Source organism: Nelusetta ayraudi, unplaced genomic scaffold, assembly GCF_046127955.1.
Source record: "Nelusetta ayraudi isolate G7.1 ecotype Tasmania unplaced genomic scaffold, CSIRO-AGI_Nayr_v1 ptg000079l, whole genome shotgun sequence".
Taxonomy (NCBI): domain Eukaryota; kingdom Metazoa; phylum Chordata; class Actinopteri; order Tetraodontiformes; family Monacanthidae; genus Nelusetta; species Nelusetta ayraudi.
Genome location: NW_027466129.1, coordinates 1,672,717 through 1,691,844, shown reverse-complemented (window position 1 = coordinate 1,691,844; position 19,128 = coordinate 1,672,717). Strand labels below are relative to the sequence as shown.

At 50.8% G+C, this 19,128-nt stretch overlaps 1 protein-coding gene across 1 annotated transcript; it reads right to left on the bottom strand.

Moving 5' to 3' along the window:
• Window positions 1-87: 87 nt before the first annotated feature.
• LOC142899991 (inactive phospholipase C-like protein 2) lies at window positions 88-18,468 on the bottom strand. Its single transcript, XM_076043980.1, has 12 exons — window positions 17,793-18,468; window positions 10,620-10,721; window positions 10,382-10,531; window positions 10,066-10,226; window positions 9,009-9,459; window positions 7,202-8,392; window positions 6,235-6,484; window positions 5,852-6,138; window positions 4,914-5,117; window positions 3,648-3,723; window positions 1,486-1,595; window positions 88-1,316 (listed from the first exon to the last, which is right to left on the bottom strand). The coding sequence occupies exons 1-12, from the start codon at window positions 18,051-18,053 to the stop codon at window positions 1,089-1,091; spliced, it is 3,471 nt and encodes a 1,156-aa protein (XP_075900095.1). The 5' UTR covers window positions 18,054-18,468; the 3' UTR covers window positions 88-1,088.
• Window positions 18,469-19,128: the final 660 nt, after the last annotated feature.

Genomic DNA, 19,128 nt, shown 5'->3' with positions numbered 1-19,128 from the left:
GCATTGTTTTAAGTTGCAAGTTTTAAAATTTGTGCATTTGTGCACGTGCGCACACACACACACACACACACACACAGGACCACCAGCTGTTGACAAATTAGTTTATTTCCTCTGTCTGGAGTTTTGTCTAGCATCACGTACATCTATCTGGAATGTTGTCACTCAGGATCAGTAATAACTTAAATATATATATTTATATATATATGTATATACGTATATATGTATTATATATACATATGTATGTATATATACACATACACATATATATGTATAGAAAATACTCTTCATGGCTAAAGGGACAGAATCACACGTTTTGTTTTGTTTTTTAAAAACACTGTGCAGTGCTGCTGAATGAACACTGTTGTCGGTGGAGTCCAATGGCAAAGTGGTGCAGCAAGGGCCTCTGGGAAAAAAAGAAAGAAAAAATAGAAAAATATAGCGGATACTGTGTATGTGTGTGTGTGCGGAGGGAGGGGGAGGAGCGGCAGGTTCCTTGGCTGAACACAGGGGGGCGTCAGGAGAAGGTGAGTGGAGGTGCGGCCATGACCCCCTCTCCCCCACACACACACACTTAAAGGACCCACATCCTGCGATGAATTTTTTTTTTTGTGTGTTTTAGTGCTTGTTATTTCTGGAGCACATTTTTTTGCATCTGCAGTATTTAGCCCTGTGTTTACGGCGCCCCTGCTGGCAACCCCACCGGCTTTTGTCGGAACCTTCCACACGTTCAGAAAAGCACCAGAAAGCAAAAAAAAACAAGGTGGTCTTAGAAGGGCGGAGCCTGGTGGCTGACTTCTCTTTGTGACATCATAAGGGGCTTTTTTTTGGGGGTGGGGTGGGCTGGGGGGGGGAGACGTCGCAGAACATGGGACCCTTTGGATGTGAGGCAGTCGGCCGACAGTAGCCCACGTTTTTGCTTCTTTCTTTCTTTAAAGGGATAGTTTGAAAAGGCTGCACTGCCCCCTGGAGGGCGGAGGGTGAACTGCAGGTAACAGTCAGTTGAAGGGACACTGAGGGTCAAGAGGTGGGGGGGAAGGGAGAAAGTGGGCAGGGCCTCTTCAACAGCCGGCGCCGGGCTGGGCCTGCTCTCAGGATGGCGCCGGCTCTCTCTCATTGGTCCAGGTGGCCGAGGCTCCTGCGGCTCGCTGCTCCGGGCCTCGGCGCGGCACCGAGCGGGTGCCCCTCTTCACGCTGCCACCGCCACCGCCGCTGCCGCCGCCCTCCTTGGCCAGGTTCCCAGCCAGAGCGCCGTCATGGACCTGCTTCATGTTCTCCTGCACCTCGGCCTTGGAGCGCTGCAGCAGGTCGGCCTGGCCCTGGGGGGAGGGGAGTCGGAAAAAAAAGTTCTAGCCGGAGGCAAAACATGTTCTGACCCAGACAACTGCTGCCTGGTGTTTGTGTGTGTGTGTGTGTGTGTGTGTGTGTGTGTGTGTGTGTGTGTGTGTGTGTCTATGTCTGTGTTTGTGTGGGTCTGTGTGTGCCGACCTTCAGGATGGTGATGTTCCAGCTGAAACTCTCCATGGCTCGCGTGACCTTCCGACCCTTCAGCCCCTCCTTGGCTGCCAGACTGGGCAGCCTCTCATGGAACTCCATGGCTAAAAATAAATAAATACATAAAATTGTATAAATAACAACAAATTAATCAATGAACAGATAAAAAAAAAACGTCAGCAGAGATCAGAAGGCAGTGATTTAACAACATAAATCAGTGGCATTTATTTATGTCAAGGACGTCTGGAGCTTGGGAGGTCCTTGGTCCTGGGGAAGGTGACGGCGATTGGTCGGTGGCTCGTTCTCTTCGACCAATCAGATTCACACTCAGCCACAAGTGAATCAATTCGGAGCTTCTCAACATGGCTCAGGACTTAAATCTGGTCTGTGTGGGTTTTTTTCTCATGTACAGCAGAGGGCGCTGTCACATGACTCAGCAGCAGCAGCAGCAGCAGCAGCAGCAGCAGCAGCAGCAGTAGTTGCAGAAGTAGGAGCAGCAGCTGCTTCTACTGCTGCTGCTGCTGCTGCTGCTCACATGTCCACCTGTGGGTGGCACTCCTGTCACAGCTGTAGCCAAGGAGAATTAAAGAAGCAGCAGCAGCAGCAGCAGCAGCAGATGGTCTGAACTCGCCCTGAACCTGACTCTGATAAATGTCTCTTTCTCTTCGTCTAACAGAGATTCTGTCTGGGGTTTTTTTTTCAATGCGAGACAAAATGTATCTTTTAAAAAAAGAAGCAGAAGAAAAAGAAAACAATGGTGATCTTTCTGAGAGAAACTGCAGGCAGGTTGTTGAGCTCCACGTGAGAGTTTAGAAGAACCTTCCAGAGCAGGGCAGGACCTCAGAGTGTGTGTGTGTGTGTGTGTGTGTGTGTGTGTGTGTGTGTGTCAGCCTCTCACTGACCACCCGAGGCCAACGTCCCTCTGTTACCGTGGCAACCTGCAAGTGGGTTAACACACACACACACACACACACACACAGAATTTGACAATCCTGTGCACTCATCTCTCTCTTTCTGTCACTGGATGTCTGCAGCTGCACACACACACACACACACACACACACACACACACACACACACACACACACACACACACACCTGCTGCTGCTCACTTTCCACAAACACACACACGCACAGACAAATATGTGCGTGCTCGCACACACACACACAGCCCGAAGTTGCTGGGATAATAACCCTTTATCGCAGCGTTGCCAGGCAACTCCAAGAAAACGTGCTGGTGCTGTGTGAGTGAGTGAGTGTGTGTGTGTGTGTGTGTGTGTGTGTGTGTGTGTGTGTGTCTGTCTGTGTGTGTGTGTGTGTTGTTAGTGTCCTGTGTGTGTCAGTGAGAAAGCGAGCGAGGCCGGACAAACGGAGGCGACGTTTTTTCCGCGCTACGTGCTCAGAGAGTGACCTCAGAGTGGGACGGGGAGGGTTGGAGGGGGCGGGGTCAGCAGCCGGGTGACAGGAAGTGTGAAACCTTTACTTCCTGTCCCCCCCGTTTCAGAGCGAAAAAAAAAACCCAGCCTGAGACGTGACAGTTTGTCCTCGGCCAGTGAGGGTCACGTGACGCAATCGGGTGAATCGAGGCCCCAGAGCAGTAACAGCAGCAGCAGTAACAATAGCAGCAGCAGCAGTGACAGCAACAGCAGCAGCAGCAGTGACAACAGCAGTAACAGCAGCAGCAGCAGTAGCATTAACAGCAGCAGCAGCAGCAGCAGCAGCAGCAGCAGTAACAGTAGCAGCAGCAGTAGCAGCAGCAGTAACAGCAGCAGCAGCAGCAGCAGTAACAGTAGCAGCAGCAGTAACAGCAGCAGCAGCAGCAGCAGTAACAGTAGCAGCAGCAGCAGCAGTAACAGTAGCAGCAGTAGGATTAACAGCAGCAGCAGCAGCAGCAGCAGTAACAGTAGCAGCAGTAACAGAAACAGCAGCAGCATCAGTAACAACAGCAGCAAGCAGTAGCAGCAGCAGCAGTAACAGTAACAGCAGCAGCAGCAGCAGCAGCAGTAACAGCAGCAGCAGCAGCAGCAGCGTGGGAGTGTCGCCGGTGGAGCAGAACCACGGCCAGGCCTCATTACACACACACACAAACACACAGTGAGTGAGTGAGTGAGTGAGTGAGTGAGTGAGAGAGAGAGGGAGAGGCCTGCTGTACTCACCCAGTGTCTGCACGTGCAGCAGTCGGCTGTAGATTCCATCAGAGAGCTCGCTGAGCGACCTGCTGGCCTGGACCATCTGCAGACAGAGATACAGCCACCATTAACCCTCTCAGCACACACACACACACACACACACACACACAATCCAGCTTATTGCCACAGAGAGGACATTATATAACCTGCTGCAGGTCCAGTGGAACACAGGGGGGACGTGGTGGGTCATGTGACCCGGATCGATACATGGGAGGGGCCAATTTTAGCGGCAGCTGTGTGAGCAGCGCGACCGCTATTTAAGAGAACACACACACACACACACACACACACACACACACACACACACACACACACACACACAGAGGCAGAGCGAGCAGCAGCTTGTGCCTGATTAAATCTATGTCTCTGCTCTCCGACCCTGGTGGGACGTGACTCCGCCCCCCCGCGTCACAACTACCGCTACTGCTAGCACGATAAAGGGAAGGGGGGGGGAGAATAAATGCTATTCAACGAATAGAGGATTAACTGTAGCACACACACACACACACACACACACACACACACACACACACACACACTGCCGCTGCTTTGACCGCACGCTATTCAGCAGCACCGACGCACAAACAGGCTCACTTCCTGTCTCTGGTATTCACCGTCCCAACCCCCAGGAGACTGATGACTAAATCTATACTAAAGTCTTGAAGTCTCCATTCAATTGACTGCACATGCAGTTCACCCTACGCCCTCCAGGGGGCTCTGCTATAGAAGAGGAGGAGGAGGAGGAGGAGGATGAGGAGGTAAAGGCGAGGAGGAAGGCGAGAGGAATACAAGGAGAGTAGGAGAGGAAGATGAGGAGAAGAGGAGGAAGGTGAGGAAGAAGAGGAGGAGGAGGAGGGGGAGGAGGAGGAAGGGAAGAAGACAGTAGGAGGAGGAAGAGAAGGCGGAGAGGGAGAGGAGGAACAGGAGAGAAGGAAGAGGTGGAAGTGAGCTGGAGGAGAGGAGGGTAGGAGGAGGAAGAAATGAGGGGGAGAGGAGGAGGAGGAAAAGGAGACGTGGAGGACCAGAGGAGGAGGAAAGAACGAGGGGAGGAAGAGAAGTGAAAAACAGGAAAAGAAAAAGAAGATGTGATGTTGTTGAAACAGAGCTGGAGGACCACAGCTGGCTGCTGTGTGTGTGTGTGTGTGTGTGTGTGCGTGTGTGTGTGTGTGTGTGTGTGCGTGCAGCAGCAGCAGCAGTGTGTGAGTGCAGCTCCTCCAGCTCCTCCTCCCTCACCGTGTCGTAGGTGGCCACCAGGCGGCGCAGCACCTCCGGGAGGGGCCCCTGCGGCTCCAGGCCGGGGTAGAGGTCACCCAGGTCAAAGAGCAGCAGCGGAGCCTCGTCGGGGCCCGAGACCCTGGAGCCCAGTGCCAGCACGCACTGCATGAGGTTGGCCACCGCCGACACGCCGCACAGCTCCCGGAACACCACCACCGACGTCTGCAGGACACAGGACGGGTTGCCAGTTTGAATCCCACCTCTCCTCTCGTAGGCCTTCGTTTCCCTCTTTTTATATGCTTTAGTTCTTTCACTTTTTCAATTCCTCTCAAGATTTAAGATTCAAAGATTTTTTTAATTTGCCAATGAACCCAAAGTGATTGTGCATCACGGTGAATAAAGAAAGTGTAAAAAAAAAACAAAAAACAAAAAAAACAAAAAACAAAAAAAAAGTCAGAAAAGTGGCAAGTACAGATAAAGTGTTTGAAGTGTTATGCAATACTTTACAGTATAATATCAAATAATATAATTAGTTGCAAACATGGAATGCAAAGTAAGACATTTACTGTATAATTATACTATCAACAGCAGTGTAATAATATAATTCATTACATGATTTTGGAAATGTAATGTAATTATAAACATATATGTATATATACATATATATATATATATATATATATATATATATATATATATATATATATATATATATATATACATACACATGTATGCCCATATAAATACATATATACAAATGTATATGTATATATACATATACATATATATACATATACATGTATATATTGATATAGATATATATACATATACATACATACATACATACATACATACATACACATATCTATATATATCTACATATACATACATATACGTACATACATATATATGTACATGCACAGTCGTCCCCCCCCCCCCCCCCGCCGCCACCTCACCTGCAGGTTTTCCCTCAGGTCGGTGGCGTCCCTCAGCAGGGGGGCGGCGGTCCTGAAGACCTCGTCCACCGCACGGACCCCCAGGTCCCTGAGGGCAGTGTAGTCCCGCCCCCTGTGGGCCTTCCTCACCGACAGCCCCCTCTTGTGGGGCTTGCCGCCGCCCCTGCGGTTGGTCAGCGCCACGTGGACAAAGAGTCTGGCGTGCGTGAGCTCCTCCCCCGTCAGCGACTGCAGCGTCACATGCCGGTAGCCCGGCTGCAGGCACTCCAGGGCGATGGTGTACTGACCTGCAGGGGGCCACGTAACAGCAGCAGGTCAGATGGGGAGGGGTGTTTGGGACCAGGAGGCCTCACCCACTCACCCAGGAGGCCCCACCCACTCACCTATGAACTCATCGCCGATGAAGTGGTCGTCCAGGACCACGAAGCGGACCATGGCGAGCTCGGGCAGCGTTATCTGGAACTCAAAGCTCTCGTCGAAGACGGGGTTGTGGCCGCTGTGGGTGACGGTCCGGGTGCGGCGCTCCATGCAGTCCACCGGGATCCCGTGGATCTCCACAAACACATAGGGGTCCACCACGTCCCCCTTGGTCCCAGAGCCCCGGGGCTTGGGCAGGTTCTGACCACTGATGACCTGGGAGGTGGAGGAGGAGGAGGAGAGGAGGGGAGGAGGGGAGGGAAGAGAAGGAGGAGACGAGGGGAGGAGGAGGGAGAGGAGGTGGAGGGGGAAAGGGGTAAGAGGAGGAAATGGAGGTGGAGGAAAGGAGGAGAGGAGATGGGAAGGAAGAGGAGAGAACAGATTTTTTCAGAAAACCACGAGTTTCAAAAAAACACCATCCTGGTGTCACTGGAGCCTCAGTCAGTGCGTTCACATCACACTCGAGAAAACTGAATTATTGCCTTTGTCCGATTATGACGAACAACTGCAGTGCGTGTAAATGTGTTTGTACGACGAACGATCAGAGTTTGAGAACTCCGATGGTCGTAGATGTGGGCTGACGGTAGCGAAGCACATTAGTAGCTGTTCGGTGAGGAAAGTCGTGAAATTGAAGAAGAGCGGTACGAACATTACACCAGTGTTGTATTGCTCTCCAGTTGTTTTGTGATGTGTGTGATGAAAGAAGTTAACCGGAAGTTAACGCGCTGAAAAGACTCCTGTCGCCCCCTAGTGTGGGGGAGGAGGAAGCATCCCCGTCAGTAATTCGATTAGACGAGAAAAGAGCTTAGTCCGATTAAGTGCTGAGTGACCCTGGTGGCTCAGAAGCAGAAGATCCCGGTGGAGGTGGAGGAGGAGCAGCAGGAGCAGCAGCAGGTGGAGCAGCGGGTGGAGCAGCAGGAGCGGCATCCTCACCTTGACGTGCAGCAGCTGCGGCGACACCCCCGGCACCGAGTCCCTGGTGTCGGCGCTGAAGTAGGACACCTGCTGCCGCATGATGGCCGGCCGCAGCACGTAGCCGCAGGCGCCGTTCTGCCGGAACCAGGCGGCGTGCAGGTCGGCGGCCAGGCCGGCCGTCTGCAGGTTGAGCGCCACCAGCTGGCAGCCGCACTTCCACACGTCCAGCGGGTTCATGTTGCTGGAGTCCAGTCGCACGGCGCTGGGGCGCACCCGCGACAGCCGCCGCTTGTTGTGGTTGACGAAGTCGCCGGGGCGCTCGGCCGCCAGCCGCAGCGCAAGGCATTCTGGGTAGGAGCGGGTCTCCCAGGGCGAGGAGGAGGTGGAGGAGGAGGAGAAGTAGTCCTGGGAGGGGGAGGAGCAACAGAGGGTGACCAGGTCGGAGAGCTCCTTCAGCAGGGTGACGCGCCTGCTGTGGCTCTGGTGGTGGTGGTGGAGGTGGAGATGGTGGTTGGAGCAGGAGGAGGAGGAGCTCCTCAGCACCTCCTCCTCCTGCTCCTCCTCCACCTCCTCCTGGCCTTCTTGGCCCTCCCAGCCGGGCGGGAGCTTCCTGCCCATCAGCAGGATGCGTTTCCTGAGGTCGTGGGGCGACGGCAGGAAGTCCATGTCGGCCCCGCCCCCTGCCGCCGTGTACAGCTGCTCACCCAGAATGTCCAGCAGGTGGCGCTGCAACACCCGCTGCTGCGGCGGCGAGCAGTGGTTTTCCAGGCTGACGATCAGCGGGTAGTCGGAGGCCTCGAAGGCGAAGCGGGCCACCACCTCCAGGACGTCCCGCAGCCTCAGGGGGGGCGGGGCCGAGGAGGGGGAGGGGGCGTGGCCACACACCACCGGCTCGCCGTCGGAGCCGTCCCAGGCGTCCATCTCCACGCAGCGCACGCCCAGTCGCAGGGCGCGCACGTAGCCGGCCAGGTGGGCGGGGCCCCGCAGCTGGTCCTGGGTCAGGTAGGTGCGGTGCGAGCAGCTGACGTAGTAGTGCGACAGCGGCTGCCGCATGTCCTGGCACACGGCGTCGTGCTCGCCGTCCGCTAGCCGGCACTCGGACGAGTCCAGGTAGCGCGTGAAGCCGTCCAGCGACAGGAAGCCGCGGCGGCGCCCCTCCGACGACGGCTCGTGGTGCCGGATGAGCTGCAGGCTGGTCTCCTCCGTTACCTGGGGGGGTTAATTGTTATTTTATTAATTAATTGTATGATAATGAATTCAATAATTTGAAATAACTGAAGTAAATAATAATGATAATAGTAATGATAATAATAATGATAATAATAGTAATAATAATAATAATTATTATTATTATTATAACTATTATTATCATTATTATTATTATTATTATTTTTAAATATATTATTTAATTAATTAAATAAATGAATAACATAACTTGAAAAATAACCTTACTCTTATATTTTATTTATTGTATTTACCTGGCGGTGCCAGGAGGGGGCAGTGACCCCCCTGCGGGTCACTGAATGACAGTTGGCTGCTAAACTGTCCCCACACCCACAACTTTAAAACCATTTTTACTCAAAATTAGATGGAATCAGTCAAAATGGACATTACACCTGATTGGTTGAGTTTTAGACCAATAGCAACATTGTAACTACTTTGTAATGGTTTCAATTCAGGGCTCCACCCGCTCCGTATTGACAGCTAATCATTTGTATTCTTTCTGGTCTGCAACCGGCTCTGGTGGCCCCTACTGGCCAAAAGATAGAATGCAGTTTCTTTTTATACTCTCTTTGTGACTTTTCTCTCCGGATTGGCCGCCTACCTGAGTGATGCCCTGCTCGGCCTCCAGGAACCTCATCAGGTCCTTGGTGTCCAGGAACTCCTTGTTGCTGGAGAACTGCACCAACAGGAAGTAGATCTCCGGCCGCGTGCAGAAGTCATGGAAGACCTCGATGAACTCCTGCTTCAGGACACTGGCTGCTACTCCTCCTCCTCCTCCTCCCCCCTCCCTGACCTCTGACCTGTCGTCCAGCGAGAGGCCGCCCATCTTGTCCCGCAGCCGCTGCAGCTCCCGGAAGCGCTGCTCCACCTTGGCGGCGCTCACACCCGGGTTGGCGCCCTGCACCAGGCGGACGGCCACCGCCAGCCGCAAGCCGTCCTCGTCCTGGTCGGCCTGCGAGTCCGAGAAGAGCTGCTCCAGCCACAGCAGGCGCAGGCTGTCCTTGCTGCTGGCCAGCATGTCCAGGGCGCGCTTCCCATACTGCATCAGGTACCTGGTGGGAGGGGGTGGGAGGAGCCACAGACCTCAGACCTCTCAGACAGGAAGTTCTAAACATATCATCACATCAGCATAAAAAAAAAACGTAATAAATGCAAATAAAAGAGATGATTTAAAGGAGTGGCCGGAGGACATCTGGACTCCTGAGACCTTCTTTTTCATTGGTCGAGGCCGGTCAGCTAACACACACAGTGCGTTAAGATACAGCAGAGCACACACATATATATGTATATATGTATGTATATATATATATATATATATATATATATATATATGTATATATATATATATACATGTGTGTGTGTGTGTGTGTGTGTATGTGTGACCTTGACATATATATATACACATATATATATATATACACACAAAGACAGACATATATATACATATATACATACATATATATACACACATATATATATATATATATATATATATATATATATATATATATATATATATATATATATATATATATATATATACATATATATATGTGTGTGTGTGTGTGTGTGTGTGTGTGTGTGTATGTGTATGTGTGACCTTGACCACTCCCCCCCCGTACGTCCCCCCCCAGCAGCCTCTCCCAGTGTGGTCCAACCTGAGGCCCGTGACCCAGATGTTGGCCACCTCGGCTGAGTTGGCCACCAGGTCCAGGCTGTCGAACGTCTCGCCGTAGACGATGGAGAAGGCGCAGTCCTCCGACAGCTGCTCGTAGACGGCACTGGTGCGGAACGTCTCCGTCTTGCGGCCCGTCCGCACCTGCAGGTCGGAGGTCGGACCACAGGAAGAAAAAAGAAAAAAAAGGAAAAAAGAAAGAGAAGGAAAAAAGACCCAAACCAAACCCCCCAAAAAACAGGTTAAAAGGGTTAAAACATACATGGGTGAAAGGTCAAAGGTTGCCGACCCGAACCGACCTCTCGGATGCTGTCGAGGTGGATGCGGGCCTTGTCCGACTCCTTCTTGGACGGCTCCCAGCACAGAGCCTGCAGGCCGGCGTCCAGCAGGTAGTAGCGCTGGTAGACCCTGGAGCCGGGTCGCACCTTCTTCAGTTCGCTGCCCTCCACCTGGGGGGTGGGGGGGTTGGGGTGTCAGAGCGTGACCTCACTCACTCACTCACTCACTCACTCACTCATGTAAACCCTGAAAACCCACCATGGAGTGGATACAGTCGGCCGCGCTGCTGATCTTCTTCTCCGACAGGCTCCTGCTGAAGGACACCGTCTTCTTCCCCTCACGGCTGGACCGGGAGCCATCCTGGGGGGGTTGGGGGGGGGGGGGGGGATAGAAGGAGGGAGTGAAGGAAGGGAGGGAAGAAGGGAAGAAGGAAGTATGGGTGGGACGCAAGGGAGGGAAGGAGGGAGGATGGACGGAGGAAGGGAGGAAAGAGGAATGGAGGGAGAGAGGAAGGAAGGAAGTATGGGTGGGACGCAAGGGAGGGAAGGAGGGAGGATGGACGGAGGAAGGGAGGAAAGAGGAATGGAGGGAGAGAGGAAGGATGGAAGGATGGAGGGATGGAGGGGAGGAAGGTTAGCCGTTAGTTGCTGTCAGTTGATTTCCCCCCCTGCCTCGGCTCGACCAATCAGGAGGCCTCAACTGGGATTAGACCACATGTCGTTTTATGTAACAGCAGATTATTTGGCCTCCTGCTCCTGATCTGCTGCTATTGTTTCCACCGGACGGACGCTAAAAGCCCTCCACCGCTTGACCTTTGCCCTCTGACATCAGCCCCCCCCCCCCACCACCACTACCAACTGACCGGACAGGGGCTGAATCTGCTGTTCTGTCCCGGCTGGGAGCATCAACAGGCAGAGTGCAGTGTGTCTCGCCATGAATGAACAAGTGAAGAAGAAGAAAAAGAAGAAGATGAAGAGGAGGAGGAAGAAGGAGAAGAAGAAGCTAAAAAAAGATTTTCCTCGGAGGCGTCGGGAGGCACCAGTCACCTCATTAGGACGGAGCCGCGTCTCCAAGGGCGACCAGATGTTTTTTTTTTAGCCGCTCTAAAAATACGCTGGGGCGCCGTCAGAGTTAAAGGGGGCGTTGCCGGACGAAGGGGGCGGGACCAATCCCGTTACAGACCCCCAACATCCCCGGCAGAGAACGACCCTTCTCTCTGCTGAGGTCAGCACCACCACTGTCTTTTACTGCCGGCCTGCACGAGTCTACAATTCACATATAAGCTATCTTGCATTAGCATTAGCAATTGCTATCATAATATATCATAATATATATTATAACTACATACATTATGATATAAACACAATAATATATAATAAATCAATTAATGATATAATAAATTATAAATTAATATATATTTAATAGCAATTATATGAAATTATATAAAATCATTCTGTTGCTTCCTTTCATTCTTTCTTTTGTTTTTTTCGCAGCAGGCCAGATGGAAGAGGCCACGCCCCCCTCAGCCAGCAGCAGCAAGGACGAACACATGCAAAGCTAATCATTCATCAGTCTATCTAAATAAATAACTGACTCAGGGAAAGGAAAAAATGAAAACACAACAAACACTGTACATGAAGCATTTCCTGAGGACCCGTGGGAAATTCCCCAGCGACACACACGCACAAACACGCACGCAAACACACACACGGAAGAGCACAGAGCAAACACTTAACGCTCGACTCTAAATCACAAGGTACACACACAACCAGCCAATCTGGCGGTGGCGTGCTGACAGGTGGGCTGGATTAACGGCTGCGTCTCCTCTGAGCACGTGCACACTCCCAAGAAGCATAAATTCAGTTGTCCCTCCCTTCCGACTGAGCTAGCTAGCTCTTAGCGTAGCGTGATCGCTAGCAAAGACTTCAGGACTGGGGGGGAAAAAAGGGCAGCCGAATGTTTAAAGCTCTTTTCAAGCTCGAGTCTGTGTGTGTGTGTGTGTGTGTGTGTGTGTATGAACGTCCCACCCGCTGCTGTCAGAGGCCACGCCCACAAGGTTGATTTTTTTTTTTTTGGGGGGGGGGGGTTGGGGGGGTTAATTCTCACACAGAGAGACGCAAGTGTTCAGAAACCCGCAGAGCGACGCTTGAAAACAGGAAGTGGCTCGTCAGCCCTTCCTGTGACAACTGGCAGAGGGGAAAGAAGAGAACGAGCGAGTAGCGAGGCGGTGGTAGCGGTAGTGACTGGGGCAAAGTGGGCGGAGCCATGGCTGCAGGGCTGAAAACCGCAACACAAGACGATGAGCATTGTCTCCGGATTCATATCTCTCGTTTAAAACTAAAGTTATCCGTTCATAAAACAACTTTGATTGATTTTTTTTTTTCCTCTTCCTCTGCTGAAAGTGTGAAACAGGTCGCGCTAACAGGGCTAAGAAGGGTTAAAGTATCGCCCCTGTGGCCAGCGAGGAACACAACACGGTATATATATACATATATACATGTATATACATATATACATGTATATATGTATATACATGTATATACATATATACATGTATATACATATACATATATATATATATATATATATATATATATATATATATATATATATATATATATATGTGTGTACAGTACTCACACACATATATACGCATATGCATATATAAAAATATATATGTAAACATACATATGTATCATCATATGTATGTCCGCCCCTTTTGCAAACACGCGTCCTATGAGCTCTTGACATGACGGACATGCAAAATAAGCCACACCCGCACGTGTCATCACATTCGAGGGAATGATGGGGAAAATTAGCACGTCTCCCCCTGCAGGCGTGGCCTTCCCGGCCTTCCCCAGCTCATTAGCTTGCTTCCACGGGTGGCAACTCCTTAGCCCCACCCCCCTCCCAGCAAATCATAACATCTGCAAGTCAGCGTTAAAAAAAAAAAAAATGAAGATGTGGGTCATTCTGAGGCACATGGGCTAATTAAGACAGATGGAGGGAAAAGTAATAATCAGAGGAAGAAAAATGGTTGTGTGCGTGTGTGGTCATTTGGCGGTGGACTGATGATTAATGGTGCAGCAACAGCAGCAGCAGCAGCAGCAGCAGCAGCAGCAGCAGCGACTCGCAGCTCAGAAGCAGAACCAGCAGGAACCAGCAGGAGGCCGGCTAAAGGACGATTCCGTGAAATGATGCATGGAGAGGAGAACATCCAGTATTTTATGCAGCGGCTAACGGCTTACAGGTCCCGACGGCCATTCTGCTTCATGTCAACGACAACAACAACACAACAACACCACCACACTGTCTGTCGGAGCAACAAAAAGCGCAGACGGGGATGATCGAGCCGGTTCCGAATGACAACCTTGTCTAAACTCGGCGAGCGCCCCCTTCCGTTTCGGAGGCGCTTTAGCTTCGACGCTAGCGACAGCTAGCACGCTAATGGCCGCTAGGCCAGTTTCCAGTGAAGGGAGTCTGACAGACTGAAGAGGAGACGCGATCATGTGATCCAATCCGGTGTTTTTCAACCACGAGCGTGCCCCATGAGACAATGTCAGGTGTGCCGTGAAAAATGATCCGATACCACTAAACTGGTTTAAACAAAAGAACAATATTAACATTCCAATGTGGCGCGACTGTGCTTTCTCAAAGGAATGCGAGCCTGTTTTCCCGCCAGGACGTCAGCTTTGTGAGCATCTGAAACAGGTTTCCCAGGTTTCACATGGAGTGAGTATCAATAAATTAGGAGACTGCGTTAACATTATCAGGCTAAAAAGTGTCATTTTGTAATATTTGCAGTTTGGTGGTTGGTGGTGTGCCATGGGATTTTTTTCACTGGAAAAAAATGTGCAGAGTGGGATCAAAAAAAGTTGAAAAAGGTTGGTTACAATAGTCTTAACGCAGACGTGGGCAAACTATGGCCCGGGGGGCCAGATGCGGCCCATCAACCCTTTAAGTTTTAATCTGACCCGCCGAACTAAAATAAGCTGCATTTCATCCATTTGTTCAGTGTTTTGAGAGTCATTTGAATAAAGAGCTAAATACTGGGGGGCTTCAGAAGACACAGACTCCGTTGGAACTTTGCCTTGGTTCATTCTTAACTGACAGAACCCATTGTGGCCCCACCAGCCAAAATGTTTGCCCGGGCCTGGTCTAACAGATCGACTATAGAAGAAAAAAAAAAAGCGTTTGCGATAGTCATGAGACAGAGTGAACAGCGCCACCTTTTAGTACCAGAGTTGGAATTGGACACACTCTGGTTAAAGGTTAGAAACTGGCCCAGATTCTCCTGCCAGCCTGCAGCAGGTCGAGATCAGCTGACCTGCCGGATCAGCTGATCCAGCTCAACTGATCAGGCCTTTTTTTTTTTTTTCCCCTCGCTTTTATCTGATCAGATGAGGCCACCGGAGGAAATTCCTGCAGCAAAAGACGCATTAGAAGAAAAAAAAAAAAACCAAACAAACAAACAAACATCTGGTCGCCATGAGAACGAGGCGCCGACGTCACGTCTGAAAGTTCAGCTGCAAATGACAAGAAAGAAAAAAAAAAAAAAACGGTGAAAGAAAAAAAGAGAAACCTTTGAAACTGCTTCAGACAAAAGTTGTGAATCGAGAACGCTGTCACCTCTGAGGAGGTGTGAGGGACAGCTTTCGCACCACCTCCCTCCTCTGGGTGGGGTTTTTGCGGTGGGGTGTGGCCCCCGAAGCGGCCCGCTAGCTCACAGCGGCCGAGCGTGGAGGTCAAAGGCCAACAGGAAGCAGAGGTGACGGCAAACAGCACTGACGGGAAGAAGCTGCGTGTGGCGAGATGTGACTGGAAAACGCTGGTGAAGATGGTGTGTGTGTGTGTGTGTGTGTGTGCGTGCGTGTGAGGCAAAGGGTGTGTGTGATTTCTGAGCAACACACTCAAGCCGCAAACACACAAAGTGAAACCAGCCCAAAAGGTTGAAGCTAAAGTCAGTGTGTGTGTGTGTGTGGTGTGTGTGTGTGTGCGCGCGCGCGCGTGTGTGTGTGTGTGTGTGTGTGTGTGTGTGTGTGTGTGTGTGTGTGTGTGCGCAAGGCAAGGATAAAGGTGCTGATTGGAACAGCAGGGGGTGCTCACGGCTGCTCCGACTCAAACAGACCAACCAGCTGATGCCAACGCTTCTCTTTCTCACTCACTCACTCTCTCTCTCTCTCACACACACACACACACACACACACACACACACACGCACGCACACACACACACGCGCATCAGACATTGGCTCGTCAGGAATCCAAACAGACGATGAAACTCTTCACTGACTGCTGGTGCTGCAGCAGTGTTAGCAGGTTAGCTTAGCACCACTTCAAAAACTGCGTCCTCTGTTTTTGAACAAAACGGAGCTCGGCGTGGTGAGACAGTGTTGGTGGCGATGTCAACATCAGAGTGACATTCAGACATCGACTTGAGTCACCGTCCAAAAAAAAAATTTGTAATAATTTAGCAAAAAAAAAAAAAAAGGAAAGAAGAGGAAACATTAAAAGGGGAGTTTTATGGAAATGCATCCTCGCCAGAGCTCATATTAGATAAACATGGACACAAATCTTGAAGTTGAGCCTGGGCTGTGTTTTATAAATGTTTGTGTGTGTGTGTGTTTGTGTGTGTGTGCGTGTTTGTGTTTCTGAGGCGGGCGGGGCGGAGGAGGTCAGTCGATGGTTATCCACCCTAAGATACACACTTGATTTGGACTCACACACAGACACACGTACACACAGACACACGTACACACACACACACACACACACACACCAGCTGGAATGTCATGTTTCTGGTTTCTTCCCCAGCTGCATTCCAGCAGCCAGTCGGCCACCACATCTCTGGGCAGCTCCATCGCCTCCGTCACTGTTGCTGCTGCTGTGACCTCAGCGTTCTGATCGGTGGCAGTGGCGTGAAGGAAAAGTGATGGAGCAGAAGAAAAAGAAAAAAATAAATTGACACAAGTAGCGAGTCAAACACACAAGTTATGCAACGCAAACGTCTCATAACAAATGTTGCCGAAATCAAACTGTCAGAATGACTGCGGTGGATCAGCAGCATCAGCCAATAGCTGGTCACCTGGGGCACTAGAAGGCCTCGTCTGATTGGCCGCCAGTCACACAGATCAGGGAAATGGATCGGAAGACAACGAAAACCTCCCACAATCGGAGCGACTCCCCCACAACGTGTGGACGGTGTCTGCCGACTGTGAGGAAATGAGGAAACAACTCCAACATGTCCTGCTAGCCCTCCTCTAGATGGCGCTAGACTCAGGTGAGGTGAGCCGGCAGGTCGAAATAGTGGGGAGCAACAAAAAATAAATCTACAACATATAATATTGCATCAGTAGTGTTTTATGAAAAAGGTTTTTTCACTTTTCACTTTAGTGTGTGTGTGTGTGTGTGTGTGTGTGTGTGTGTGTGTGTGTGTGGTGAAAGGCCGACGGCCGTGTTGGCATCAACGGCTCTCGACTTTGTCACAACATTGCAATACGAGCTCTATTGGGAAACTGGCCAACCGGCTCTCTGACTTCCTGTGCAGCCAATCAGAGTGAGGATGGAGCGGGGGGGGGGGAGGAGGTTCGAAGGCACTTCGATACGAGACCCCGCATCCACCCGGGGCCATCCAGGAGTCATTTTTTTCACAACAGATCACAAAGTTTCAAACAACCAGCGGTGAAATTTCAAGTTTCAACACATCCGTCCGACAAGCTACGAACCCAGCATTTTATCTCAGCATCAACCGACCAATCAGCGGCCCCATAGCCCAGTAAAAGTGAAGAGGTCCCAGGGGGCGTCTCTGGCAGGAACAAAACAACAAATCTGAGCGTCCAACATTTCCCACTTGGGTCTTCAAATCTGGGACGAACACACGAAACAAATCCAACACACTCACATCCAAACGGGCCTGAGGTCTCCAGTAGGAGGAGACCACAGCAGAACCCGGACCACCCAGCAGGCCGGGCGGCAGGTCTGCATCCCGGTGGATACAGGCATTAATTGGCTGTGGGTGAAACTCACACGCCCCCTGATCAGCAGGCAGGGGGCGCCACTAAATTAGTTCCACTTGCCGAATCAAATCAATCAGGACGACGATGCGACGTTTCAATGTGGAGCTGAAAGCGCGCACGATCTCACCACCGGTCACAGATGGACCGGCTGCATATTAAACTGCTGCAGGCTGCATGATGAGCAGCTCAGCGGAGGCGCGCGTTAATTCATAGTCACAACATCAGCATATCCTAGTGTGCCATCTGACCGCCTGTCATTTAGACTCAGGTAAACAACTTCCGGTCACACCTGTAGGTGGATTTACACACGCTTGACTGCCCGAGTCTCATTATTAACAGAGCAGCAACAGTTTGCAGTGCACACACACACACACACACACACACACACACACACACACACACACACACACACACACCTTGATGAGGCTGCTCCTCCGCGGGAAGGCTCTGCTGGCGGTGGCCGCGGCGGGTGGCTCCGGACTCTCCCACTCGCCGCTGCCCTCCTTCTGGAGCCTCCTGGCCGGCTCGGACGCGCCGCACTTGCCGTTGGACAACAGCGCCTCGGCCGCTCGGTGCGCCTCCAGGCTGGGAGCAGAGGAGGAGGAGGAGGAGGTAGAAGACGTGGAGGAGGAGGAGGATGAGGAGCAGGGCTTCCGACAGCTCCTGTTCTCAGCCATTGTGACACCTCGCGAGGCAGGGTTCCTCAGTTCTCCAGGGAGGCGCAGCGGAGGTGGAGGAGGATGTGCAGAGGGAGGTGGTGGTGGAGGCAGCGGCGGCGGCGGCGGCGCTCCGAACAACGCAGCGGCGCTGCACGCGTACGCGCCATCGTCTGCTGGAAGCGTCAGAAGAACTTCCCCTTTCTCTCTCTCTCTCTCTCTCTCTCTCTCTCTCTCTCTCTCTCTCTCTCGACCACACACGCGGTCACGCAGAACGGCGAAACGCAGCGACGTGCCTTCCAAACCCTGCCGCCGCCGACCGGGCTCCTCTCTCGGCTACAGCTGGCGCGCACTTGCGGCCAGGAAACAGCCGCTTAAGTCACGGAGACCGTCTCCTCCTCCTCCTCCTCGTGACTCCAGCGCGTCTCCTCACGGTGACAGGAGGACCCACACCGTGGGTTCGACCAGCTGTCGTCACCACTGAGGCGGCTGGTTCCGGTTCCGCTGCCGATGGAGGAGTCATTGTGCTGTCGACTCACAAAATATATTAAAACATTATTTATTTATTTATAATAATTATTATTGTTATTGTTATTATTATTATTATTATTATTATTATTATTATTATTAATAATAATAACAATAATAATAATAATAATAATAAAATCAAGTATATAATAATAATATTTTATTATTACATCATTACCAACAGAAGCTATTCCAGTTATCAACCACCTGATGATCAGCTTCATTCATAATTAATGACAATACTTCCAGCACCTACCTGGACTGGAGCCCATGACGTGTAATGAGGATAACCTGTAAGGTTGTGATAATTAACCTGCAAAACATTCTAGTTATGCACTGAAATAAAGTATCAAGTCATTAAAAAAAGTTATTTTTTCACAAAAACATGTAAAAAGGAACCACGAACACACACAAAAATTTAACTTGAGGTGCAAACCTTTTTAATTCATGCCAGATAAGGGACGGGTGAAAAAAAAACTCACACTGGACTTCAAACACACAAACTACTACGGTCTACATTGAAACAAAGACTACCCCGGAAAGACAAACAACACCAATCAATATCAAT